At 39.4% G+C, this 13070-nt stretch overlaps 1 protein-coding gene across 1 annotated transcript in view; it reads right to left on the bottom strand.

Annotated features, from left to right (window-relative positions):
- ABCB11 (ATP binding cassette subfamily B member 11) overlaps positions 1-13070 on the bottom strand; it is a 96074-nt gene that overhangs the window by 61857 nt on the left and 21147 nt on the right. The window contains exons 7-9 of the mRNA XM_064287025.1: positions 11554-11725; positions 7403-7527; positions 4445-4619 (exon numbers count right to left, since the gene is read on the bottom strand). Of these exons, the coding sequence (XP_064143095.1) occupies positions 4445-4619; positions 7403-7527; positions 11554-11725 (472 nt within the window). The remainder of the gene's footprint in view (positions 1-4444; positions 4620-7402; positions 7528-11553; positions 11726-13070) is intronic.

Raw genomic sequence — 13070 nt, 5'->3', positions numbered from 1 at the left:
AGTCTACTAGGCTACAAGTCCAAATTCAGGGCATAAGTTCCAGGGAAGGCATTCTCTCTCTGTTGGCTCTGGAGGAAGGTCTTTGTCCTCAATCTTCCCCTGGTTGAAGAGCTTCTCAAGCACAGGGACCCTGTGTCCTAAGGACACGCTGTGTTCCTGGTGCTGCTTTCTTGGTGGTATGAGGTCCAAATTCTCTGCTTGCTTCTCTTCCCTTTCATCTCTTAAGAGATAAGAGGTCGTGCAGGTCACACCCTGGGGAAAATCCCTAACATTGGATCAGTGAGGTGACCTGAGTAAGGGTGATGTTACAATCCCACCCAATTCCTCTCAACATAAAATTGCAGCCACAAAATGGAGAACAACCACAGAATACTGGGAATCATGGCTTAACCAAGTTAATACATACATATTTGGGGGGACATAATTCAATCCATGACACCATATGTTTGCCCAATTCAAAATGGCCAATACAAGTCTGTTTCAGCTCACTCATTCCTAGGATATCAATCTTTATGGGTTCCATTTCATTTTTGGCAATTTCCAATTTTCCTAGATTCATATTTCGTACATTCCATATTCCGATTATTAATGCATGCCTACAGCTGTTTCTTCCCATTTTGAGTTGTGCCACATCAGCAGGTGAAGGCCCCAAAAGCTTGACTCCATCCACATCTTTATGGTTGACACTACACTGAGGAGGCAGCTCTTTCTCAGTTGAATTTTGAGTGCCTTCCAACCTGAAGGCTCATTGTCTGGCACTATATCAGACAATGTTTCATTGCTATTCATAAGGTTTTCACTGGCTAATTTTTTCCAAATTAGATTGCCAGATCCTTCTTCCTAGTCTGTCTTAGTCTGAAAGCCCACTGAACCTGTACACCATGGGTGACCCTCCTGGTATTTAAATATCAGTGGCATAGCTTCCAGCATCACAGCAACACACAAGCCACTGCAGTATGACAAACTGACAGATGAGTGGTGGAAGTGAAGTGTAGGTGTACTTAATTTTTCTAAACCCCAATTTTTCTATCTGTTATAGAGGGATAATGATAGTATATACCTCATAAGGTTGTTATGAAATATAACGAGATAATGTATGTAAAGATGATTAATCCAGTACTAATTACATAAATAATTACTATGATGATGGTTGTGATAAAAGTAGCAAGAAACCATACTTAAGAAGTGGTGAGCGGAGTTCACAGAACACTTCTTATGGTTTAATTTGGTTTGAGACCACCTTCATGAGGGGCCTTACTACCTGAGCAAAGGACGCTTTCCACATGGTCTGGAGCAGGAGGCAGAAAATGTTTTCTGTGAATGGCCAGATAGTAAATACTTTAGACTTTGTAGGTCATATGATCTCCAAAGCAACTACTCAATTCTGCCACTATAGCACAAAAACATCCACAGAAAATTTGTAAACAAGTGATCATCGCTGTGCTCCAATCAGGACTTGTAACTGGTTCTGCCAGTTCAGTCATGACTGACAAAGCAAAACTGGAACAGGCCTAAAATCTCAAAATTTAGGTGAAGTGGAAGGATAACTGGAATGGGAAAAATTATGGGTCAAAGTCCTGCTAGAAACTTAATCTCCTTCTTAGAAAACAAAGGGCAGTGTACACGTTGCATAGCAACCAAATCTCTCTCCTGTTGGATTGTGACCAGAGTAGGAAACAACAGTGCCACCCTCAAAGATTGTGGCCATTGGCACTGCTTTGAATGTGTGTTGTTCTCCACAGTTCTGCCAATAATTCAATCTCCCACATCAAGCTCCTGCAAAAGCTCATCATGCCTCTTCCAAGTCTCCCGTTCCAAGGCTTTGACCCATAATTTTTCTCGTTCTGGTTATTCTAGTTCATTCGATTTCTGAAAATTCAGTCTGTTCCGGTTTCACTTCATCAGCTATGACTGAAACATCTTGAACCAGTTTGAAGTCCTGGTTCCAATAAAACTTTATTTACTAAAACAGATGGCAGACTGGATTTGGCCTGAAGGCCACAGGATGTCAACCTCTAGCCTAGAGTGTAGATTAACCAACAGGAGGCCTAAATTGAGTTTTGGTGTCAAATCGTGCTCCTCCTGGCTTTGTGAGCCATTACTTCGAGTGTATGTCTCTCTGGGGGTTCTCAGGGGAGGAGTGAGTGACACAGAATAGAGTCATACACCTAATGCTATCATAGTAGCTAGCATACAACCAAGTAGACCACTGTTTTTCACACCAAATGGACAATAGAGTGTGACAGTAGTATGAGAAGGGGAAGAAAAGCTGCTCAGAAACCATCTGTGGGTGTGTTCTGCCAGAGAGAGGGAGATCTGTATGCCCCTGGGAGACAAATCTAGAGGCAAGAAAACAGTGGTTAATGGGTCAGGCCCCAGAGCCACAAAGACACAAGTTCAAATCCCTACTCTATGGCACTTGATGCATGTTTCTTAACCCCATGGGACCTCCATTTCATTTTGTAAGTGGTAGAATTTTGACACCAACCACAAGTTGTGAGTATTACATATGGTAATTATGTTAAATACCTCACTTTGTGCACATTGCACAGGCTAAATGGATGTTACTTTATATTATAGTTGTTATTTTTTATTACTGAATTCTAAACCTTAAGAGGGGCATGAAAGACTGGCATTCTGTAACATTCAGGTCCCCTTTGACTTTTTTCCTAATAGATCACAGAAATATGTTTTCTGTCTGTGTACAAGTGTACTAATTACAGTCATTTATGTGAACTACTTACCATTTATGCCCAATTACCATGCAGGCAGTAATGACTTTGTGCATCACAAAATGTGCTAGATTAACCTAATTGTTAATTAGTTTAGTGGATTGAACACTAAACTCAGCTCATGTATACTCAGCCTTCATAGTTTGCTGCTCAGAAGCAGAGCCAAAAACTCACCATTATGAGGGAGAAAGAGAGAGAAAGAGGACAATAATTATACTGTTAAAGGATGTCTCTCATTTTCCCAAAGAAAAATTTCTTAAGACAAGCAGTTGCTTACAGGAAGAGGTTAGACATAAGAGATTAATAACTGATTCTTAAAGAGTTAGAAACACATAATGTACCATGTCTGTACATAGTAAGTATTCAAGAAATATCAGTAGAAGGGATGCATTGTTTACAGAGGGTACAGAGTAGTCCACAAGCCACCTGACAGAAACCTTAAAAGAAGAACCATCCAACTGGATTCTTACTAGAAAGAGTTGTTGTTAGTTGCCATCGACTCGATTCCAACTCATGGCAACCCCGTGTGTGCAGAGTAGAATTGCTCCATAGGGTTTTCAAGGTTGTGACTTTTAGGAAAGAGAACACTAGGCCTAACTTCTGAGGTGCCTCTGGGTGGGTTTGGACCCCCAACCTTTTGGCTAGTAATCAAGCACTTAACTATTTGTGCTACCCAGGGACCCCTAGAAAAGAGTTACTAAGGATTTTTTTTTTTTAATTCAATGTTTTTATCAGAACTGTGTATTATTTTCAATTTATAAATTCATTTTTTTCTCTGAAACAGCATGTCACAAAAGAGAATGAAAGGTTGGAAAAGCATGAAAGGCCTGTTTGGGAAGTGCCATTCAGCTGAGCATCTGAACAATGATAAGAGTCCAGCTGCATAACGAGAAGGGGTCATAACCCAAGGAGGAAAGGCGCTGGGAGGAGGAGCAGGGTGAAAAGCCTTCCCTCACTCCAGCCATATCCATTAACCTGGATATTCACTGTCAAGTTTCCCTGTACTCTATAACACATGCCAGCATTTGTCATTATGCATTTCCATGATTTTAATTATTGCTTCTCTTCCCCACCAAACTATAAATTCCATCAGGGCAGAGACCATGTTTCTTTTGCTTGCAATTGAATCCTCTGCATTTTCCATGGGTCAGGTGCATAGTAGATGCTCAGTAATTATTTATTGAATGAATATCAGAAAGGACACTGCAAATTAATGTAGCCATGGGACTATGCACACGGAGCTGCTACAGAACAACTGAGCAATAAGATATATTCACATTACCTGTTCAGTTGAGGATATTCAGTTGACTTGGTATTTTAGTAACTCATTTTGTTTCACAAATATGTTGATTGTATCTTGTCCTATTATTAAGCTCCACTATATGAGCTGTTAATTTTCAGCTGACAGATCACTGACTTTCCATTTTCATGGCATATTATCTTTTGGATTGCAGTCAAAAATTCATTGTTTTACAGCTAAAAAATCTTAAACAAATTGGAAATCATTAAATTGCTGGTCTCATCAATTCACATACTCGGCATCCCTTTACCATAAAACGCATAAGTATTGCTTGCTTCTGCAGATGGACACTATTAAATCATTGATGCTTTTCTCCCTCAGACACCAAGGGAGTAAACAAAATGTCTTATCAGTGGACTTCCCTGAGATGCCAGCAGAAAATGTTGTGTGTAGCTTATCAAGATCAAAGTACCTGGACTAGAGTTCCTGCTGTGTATTCTCCTTCATCCAGGACAAGTTGGGAGCCATACCAAAAGGCCAGTGCATAACACAGGAAGATAAGACACCAGAAGTATCCAGTAAATAATCCCATCACGATCCCTTTTCTAATTCCCCATTGCTGGGCAAACACAAGATTTTTCTCATACCTGTGAAGAGAAAAAGTTTGTGTCTATTTCAGAAGCAGCAGCTCAAGTTCTAATGTTTAAAACAGGCCACAACACAGTGGTTTTACTCAATGATTACAAAACCATCCCAAACACAGAGCAGCTTGAGGGAAAGAAAACTACTAGAACCTCTGTGTAATTATTTAAAGTTTGTTTCAACCGGGTGATGAAAGGTACTGAAGGGATGATACCTAACAAAGCCTCATATCTAACTGCTGCTTTGATGAGTAACATCAGGGTAAGCTTTGCCCAAAGAGAAACGAATTTCCAACAGAAATGTTTTTATTTTTATTTTTTGTCTTTCATTGAAACACTGATGGCGTAGTGGCTAAGTGCTATGGCTGCTAACCAAAGGGTCGGCAGTTCAAATCTCCCAGGCGCTCCTTGGAAACCCTATGGGGCAGTTCTACTCTGTCCTATAGGGTCTATAGGGTCACTATGAGGCGGAATTGACTCGATGGCACTGGGTTTGGTTTTTGGGTTTTTTTGGGTCTTTCATATTTTATGGTTTGGAGCACACCATGCATTAATAATAATAATAATAATAATAATAATAATAACCAAAGCTACTGTCGTTGAGTCAATTCTGACTTGTAGTGGCCCTGTAGAACATCAAAAATAATGAAACATGATCGCACGCTAACACAGTGTTTTTCCCACTCTGAAACATTTCCCTGAGAAGAATTCCGTAAGGGTAAAAATCCTTGACAATGAGAACTTGTACCACAGAGAAAAATCCTCCAAAATCTATATGGTGATTATCTCCTTTTCTACTAAAACCTAAGACATTTGCAAAGTTCATTTAAAGACTTTATATAGCACCTAACCTTTTGCACTTTTAAAACTGGAGATATAAACAAACAAAAATTCTCAAATCTCATCTAGTTTTCCCAGCAATTCCTCATCAACACAAATATTCTAACATAAAGGATCTAGTACTATTTGTGCTTGAATTGTTCTTCAAGTCACATGGCATGTTTTCTCTAGAAAATGATGCACCTGCCTCCAAATAAACAGGACAGGTGATTTGGGTGTTTTACCCCGAGGTTTGGAACTAGCATTTGTACCAGTTCATCTACATACACTCACCTATCTGCCCTGTGACCAAGATGCTACGTTACAGGATAACTGGTACAGGTTACAGTCAACAGCCATGGGACACAGCCAAAACTACATGAAAATTTAACTCAAGGACTGTTGTTGTTAGCTATTGTCCAGTCAGCCCCCTGTTCTGCCCAGTCCTGCACCATGCCCCTGTCCAGTTGGGGGTTGAGTTGTTGCGATCCATAGGGGTTTTACTGGCTGATTTTTGGAAGTAGATTGCCAAGTTTTTCTTCCTAGTCTGCCTTAGACTAGACGTTTTGCTGAAACCTGTTTAGCATGATAGCAACAAGCAAGCCTTCACCAACAGATGGATGGTGACTGTCCTTGAGTTGCATTAGCTGGGAATCAAACCTGGGTCTCCTGCACAGAAGGTGAACATTTTGCCACTGAACCACCAATGCCCTCCCAACTAAAGACTGGCCTTCAGTAATTCTATGATCTACTCATTAACCTTGGGCATTGTCTCACAGCTCAGGCATTCTGTAACTGCCTTCCTACAATGCAAAAAATAAATTCATGGGGAACTTTTAACATTTCACAGGGCACAAACTGAAGCTCTATGCTATGTTTGCTATAATTAAAAAAAAAAAAAAACTCACGTTGCCTCTTTCATTAACAATAAAGGATAATTAATATCTTTCAGGGTGGAGGAAATATACTACTAAAAATTTTTTATGAGAAATACGGTAACTTCGCTCCACAAAACAAACGAAATAAAAGAAGAAAATAAAAAGAGGGTAATTAGAGATTGTAAAACCTAGTATCCTTTTTATTTGGTAAATTTAATAGCAATTGAGAATGACATCATCATCATGGACCTATAACGCATAAAAATGGACTTTATATTAAGTTGGTGGTTATTTTATAAAATTAGTTCCTGGCACATGGTACCAAAAAAAACAAATCCATTGCTGTCAAGTCGGTTCCGACTCGTAATGACCCTATAGGACAGAGTAGAACTGCCCCATAGGGCTTCCAAGGAGTGGCTGGTGGATTCAAATCGCCAACCTTTTGGTTTGCAGCTGCAGCTCTTAACCACTGTGCCACCAGAGCTCCCAGGTAACATGGTAAACACACGGTAAGCACTCAAAAATGTTAGTTGAAATAAAGAAGAAACAAAATCACATGTTTTGACAACTATTGTTTTGGCCACTTTGTTCCCCCCCCCCCCAAGAATTAATCTCTGGAATGAGGATCTATAATATGCCAGTACTAAATTTTGTTTGATGAAATAGAAGTCTTACCAGACTTTGTAAAATCATGGAGTGCAGCAGCTGAATAAAATGTGTTCAGTAAAAGCACGTAGAACTGCCTTTTGTATCATATACAAATTACAATTTCTTTAACTGCAGCAAGCAATGTTATAGACTGCCATGAGGTGTAATAATGTATACAGAGCTTGAAACAAATACCAAACCTAAAACTGGCTTTCTAAAAAATGTCAATTCAAACTTCTTCAAAAACATGTAGCTAAAGGCTTGGAGCTCCAGGTATTTCTTTGACCAATCTAAATCACTCTGCTTAGCTACCTCTTGAACAAAAACTACTCGAGGCACCATGGATCAAGGCAGATCTGCCACTTTGTACAAAATGAGAAAGATTTAGGGTGCTATGCTGATCAACGAAATTCAGGAAAGTGGCAGACATTTCATTTAACCAACCTTTCAACCTCTCTTTTTTCACCACCAAAAGCAGCCACTGTTCGCATAGATGAAATCACTTCATCAGCCACACACCCTGCTTTGGCATAGGCCTTCAACTCAAAATCAGTAAACTTGGACACACTCTAAAATCCAAAAGAAGAAAAGAAAATGTGACGACCAGGTAATTAGGTAAGTCAGCCTGTTATTCTGTGATTCATTTAATGTAATAAGCTTGTAGGACAAGACTAGATTCTCACTCTAACATCATTCATCGGAGGAAAACAATCTGGTCCAAGTTTGGTCCATGTTAAGCCTCATCCATACGGTGCTTGGTTATTGACAAGTCGAAATGATTCCATTAAAAATAGTCTCAAAAGCCCTCCCACAGAACAAGTCATAAATAGGGCATTCTGTGAGACCCAAGTGTTTCAGTCTAATTACACTAACGAAGTTTTCAAGTCAAACCAGGTCATGTTTCATTGATATTGGCCAAAGGCTGTTGCATAATTTTTACACAAACACCAGAGGCAAAGACAGAAATAATAACCAAGGTCAGTTTCCAACCCCTGTAAAATCCCATCAGGAACCCACAGATGCATGTAGTCATGTACTTAATGAAAGGGGTTATTTGGTCAGCAAGGGCATCGTTGATTTTATTAATATCGCTAGAAGCAAGAGAGGCATTGGTCAACAAAACTGAATTTGGTCAATTCCAAAGTCTTGCTGAAATATCTCAACCTTTTTTCTTCTAAACACTCTCACCTCTGTACTCCATTGTCCTCAGGTAACACAAGTGCCTCTCAACTCTTGGAAAATGTGCTGCACCTTGGGAGCTCATCAAGCTTCTTCCCTCATGCAGACTTCATGGTTAAATTAGCATGTTAAAATGTGGCATATGATCCATTTGTGCATATATGTTAGAGTGTGAAATGAAGGAGAGGTTCTGAGCATGCAAAGTCATGATGCTCCAGAGGTAATTCCGTAAGAGAAAGCTTCAGAAAAATATTACACTGTTTGACTCACCTATAGGGGCTCAACTACCTATAGTTCCGATATTTACAGAAGAAAATGACTAGACATCTGCACTTAATACTTAACAAGTTACTTGTTCTAAAATTGGCCTTGAATGAATCCTAGTTAGAATGAACCCCTGGCACAGGTTAAGAAACAAGAAGAGGGGAAAGCAACTGTGGAAGATCAACTAACTCAGAAACTAACAAATACATATTGTACCTAGACTCAGGGAGTTTATTATATTCCAATTGTTTTTCAGATTTTTAGTGCAGGCTTATCAAACAAAACTTTAAATAGAATTCTAATTTATAATGTAAGTAAAAAACCCACTGTCATTGAGTCGATTCCGACTCATAGCGACCCTATAGGACAGAGTAGAACTGCACCATAGAGTTTCCAAGGAGCGCCTGTCGGATTTGAACTGCCAACCTCTTGGTTAGCAGCCATAGCACTTAACCACTACACCACCAGGGTTCCCATAACGTAAGTAAGAAGTGGTTATATTTATTTCACAAGTCCACATTTTATAAAATTTGTGAGTTGAAAAACCAACAATAAAGAAGGTGAGGCTATTTTTATCAATGTTAAATTTTGAATTTGGGTGTTATGGATGACACTAGTTTTTTTATCACAGTCCTCACCTAATTTATTTCTGAAATGTGTATTGGCTGCACAGTAACGAGAAAATTACATAGTTGCAAATGGTTATCAGTTTCAACTGTAAAGGCAAATTAAATAATCTCGGGGCACTTCAATTAAAGTGATACAGGGATTCAGAAGACTTCCATCAGGATTTCCTAATTAGGATTCCCAGAGTTAGATATTTATCTAACAATTGCTCCTGTTTTTCATTGTAAATACAGAAGTCAGACGAAAGCACACAAATCCATGGTGACTTGCTGTGTCATATATTGCCTTCCCTTCTCCCTTTTTTGTCCTGCCTTTGAATTGAGCATAGTGAAAGTTGCTGAAATCATTTTACACAAAGAAACGTGCACAGACCTGAATTCAAGGAGAGCTCGGTGCAGAGCTACAGCATTCCAAATCAGTGACACATTTATAAGGAGTTAAAATACGGGCACCGAGAAGCCAGGAGAAACAAAGCTCTGAGTCTGCTTAAAACCAAGTTAACCTGACAGGGCAAGTTAATGTGTTTCTGGTCTTCAGCATGTTAAAATGTGGCATCTGATTCATTTAAGTGTATATGTTAATTTAGCTTGGGTTTGAAAAGATAGATTAAATGTATTTAAGAAAAAAGTTGAATCAAATGTTTGCAGATCCCTGAAGCCACTTCATGGAAGCTGACGGTTTTCTGGAGGGCAGCTGGAAAGCATGTGATAGGAAAGACCATCATAAAGCTTGCATGATGTGCTGGACTGGAAAAAATAAATTGAGAATCCCCCTGGTGGCACAGTTAAGCAATGGACTACTAACTGGAAGGCTGCTGGTTCAAACCAGAGGTGCCTTGAAAGAAAGGCCTGGCGATCTGCTCCTGAAAAGCCACAACCATGAAAACTCTTTGGAGTTCAATTCTGCTCTGACACATATGACATTGCCGTGAGTAGAATTGACTCAGCAGCAATTGGTAACCAGCAATACCTACTTAGCCTTAACTCTGTGCCAGACACCATGCTAAGTGTTTTACATGGATTACGCCCTGAATCATCACAATGACTTTGGAAGGTTTTATTCCTATTTTAAAGGTGAGGAAAATGAGGTTTTGATGAGTTAAGCATCTTTCTAGAATCTCACAACTTGTAAGTGGTAAAGCCAGGTAGTTACTTAGGTGAATGGAGTGAGCTCTTTGCTAATATCGCTGTAAACCATTTCCTATATTACCTGTGAAGTGTTAAAGTAATATAGTCAGTGGACTGTAGAGCATATTTTGCTAGAAAATCTAGTCATGGAGATTGGTGCCTGTGGCTGAATGATTTCAGCGTGTGAGCAGCTTTTCACTTAAATTCTACTCTCATCTATAGCAAAGCCCTGCTGTGCCTAATCCCATGACCTGCCTGCCCTAATGGTAAGAAATAGTACTTTCTCCATCCTTTGGAGCTTTTCTTAAACTGGTGTGACCTAAAATTCTTATTCCTACATGTTCTTTTGGTCTGAATACCTGGGGAGCCAAGACTGTGACGGTGATGCTGCTTAGAATAGGTCAAGTAACCTTCTCTCTCTGAAGCTAATCAGATGGAATAGAGAACACAGTTGTGATGGCAGAAATATCTTTTATGTTTTTGTTACTGATCTGGATGTGTTTGTTGTGCCTTTTTGAGGGGAGCATCTGAGCTTGGGAGACCATGAGATGTAACAGGCATATTGGAGAGCTGGTGGGTGTTGTTGATTGAATTATGTCCCCCAAAACAAATATGCTGAAGCCCTAATACCTGGTACCTGTGAATCTGACCTTGTTTGAAATAGGGTCTTTTAAGATGCCATGAGTTAATTTAACATAAGGTCATATTAGAGTGGTGTCCTTACAAAAGAAGAGAAAAGGCAGAGTGAGAGAGAGGCAGAGGAAGGACAGCCCCCAAAAGATGTATCTAAAAGCCAAGAGAGACAAGAAAGGATCTTCTCCTAGGGACTCCAGAGGAAGCTTGGTCCACCCTACACTTTGGACTTCTAGCTTCCAGCACTATGAGACAATAAATTTCTGTTCTTGTAGCCACCCAGTTTTGTGATATTTTGTTACAGCAGCCCTAGGAAATTAATACAGTGTGGATTTGGAGTCAGGCTCACTTGAATCTTGTTTTTCACTCACTGGCACTGCAGTCCTGAGTCCCAAGTTTCTTCAACTCTCTGGCCTCAGTTTCTTATATGTAAAATGAAGTTAATATTTCCTTTATAAGATTGTTTTAAAGGATTAGAGATAATGAATATGAAGTTCATAATAATGTCTGGTGAAATAGTAGATGTAGTTGTTATAATAAATGCAGTTATGACTGTTCTTAAATAAAATTCAAGTTATTAAAACATCACAAATTCCTAATTTATGGAATGCTATTTGATACTGGGAAATAATCAAACGAAATAAATCAAAGTAGAGATAATGAATTTGACTAAAAATACTCAGAGAAAGGGACTCAAACATTACATTTGTGGCTGCTTATCAGTGCAAATGTCTTTGCAGGAGAGAAGCAAGAAGACATTCTTACCAGACCAATGAGGGCTGCTCCAATCCCAATGAGAGGGCTGACAGAAATAATAACCAAGGTCAGTTTCCAACCCCTGTAAAATCCCATCAGGAACCCACAGACGCATGTGGTCATGTACTTAATGAAAAGGGTTATTTGGTCACCAAGGGCATCGTTGATTTTATTAATATCTCTAGAAGCAAGAAAGGCATTGGTCACCAAAACTGAATTTGGTCAATCAAATGTTTTGCTGAAAAATCTCAACCGTTTTTCTTCTAAACGCTTTCACCTCTGTACTCCATTGCCTTCAAGTAACACAAGTGCCTCTCAACTCTTGGAAAATGTGCCGCACTTTGGGAGATTGTCAAGCATCTTCCCTCATAACCAAGTAAGTTCATCCCTAACTGAGCTTTCCCAACTGGTATCTACTCAGTGTTGATAAAAGCTTTTGGATACCATCTTGCTTGTCTCATTCTTTGTGATAGCTAATACTCTTGTTCTGTCCTGAAAAGCCCTTCTTCCCCTCTTCATATCTGCTAAATTTTTCCAGTCTCAAGGTTCTACTCATATAACACCTACTTCATAAAACCTTGTATAATCCCCCAGGAAGAAGAAATATCTTCTCTGTGTTTCCATAGAAATTTAATTACAGTGTGTGTGTGTGTGTAACTATTATATTCTGCTTAGAGGCAGTATACAGCAGTGGTTAAAAGCACAGACTCTGAAGCCACATTCTCTGAATTTGAAAACCAACTCTTTATGGGAAAGTTACTTAACCACTCTGTGCCTCAGTTTCCATATCCATAAAATGGACTCTTTCTCAATGTGTAGTAACAAGGATTAAATTAGTTGATCTATGTAAAGCATATAGAACAGTGCCTAGCATATACATGTTACCTCTGATTATTTATTTACTTCCTCCTCTTATCCCTCCTAGGCTGTAATTCCCTGGAGAGCAGGAACTATGTGATTAATCTTTACATCTTGCACAAGGTAAGCACTGCAGATTATTGGTTGAATATAATTACATTAAATTTGTATTCCTGGGAACATTCCCTAAATCTCTGTCTAGATGGATCAAACAGAGACTTGAGAGCAAGAAAGGACCTAAGCAATTACCCAGGGATTAAGCAACTGTAGTCTAAAAGGCAAACCAAACCCACTGCCATCGAGTCGATTTCGACACATAGCAACCCTACAGGACAGAGTAGAACTGCCTCATAGTGTTTCCAAGGAGCAGCTGGTGGATTTGAACTGCCGACAGTTTGGTTAACAGCCTAATGCTTGACCACTGCCCCACCAGGGCTCTAGCAAGGTTAATTATTTGTTCAAGATCATAGTAAGGGGCAGAGTGAGTGCTGGAATCCAAGGGCCCCAACTTTCAATCTATTTTTATGTTCACTATTCACTGTCTGTCTCTCACGGGACCTCAAAGTTTGACTCAACTGGTTCTAATTACCCGGGGCTCATTTAGAACCTCTGAGGGACTGTTAATGACCCAAACTAGTATTTAGGTATAAACAGAATTTAAATCCAGT

The sequence above is a fragment of the Loxodonta africana genome, chromosome 6, assembly GCF_030014295.1.
Source record: "Loxodonta africana isolate mLoxAfr1 chromosome 6, mLoxAfr1.hap2, whole genome shotgun sequence".
NCBI classification, from domain to species: domain Eukaryota; kingdom Metazoa; phylum Chordata; class Mammalia; order Proboscidea; family Elephantidae; genus Loxodonta; species Loxodonta africana.
The sequence above is the reverse complement of the archived record's forward strand: the minus strand, read 5'-3'. Positions and strand labels throughout refer to the sequence as shown.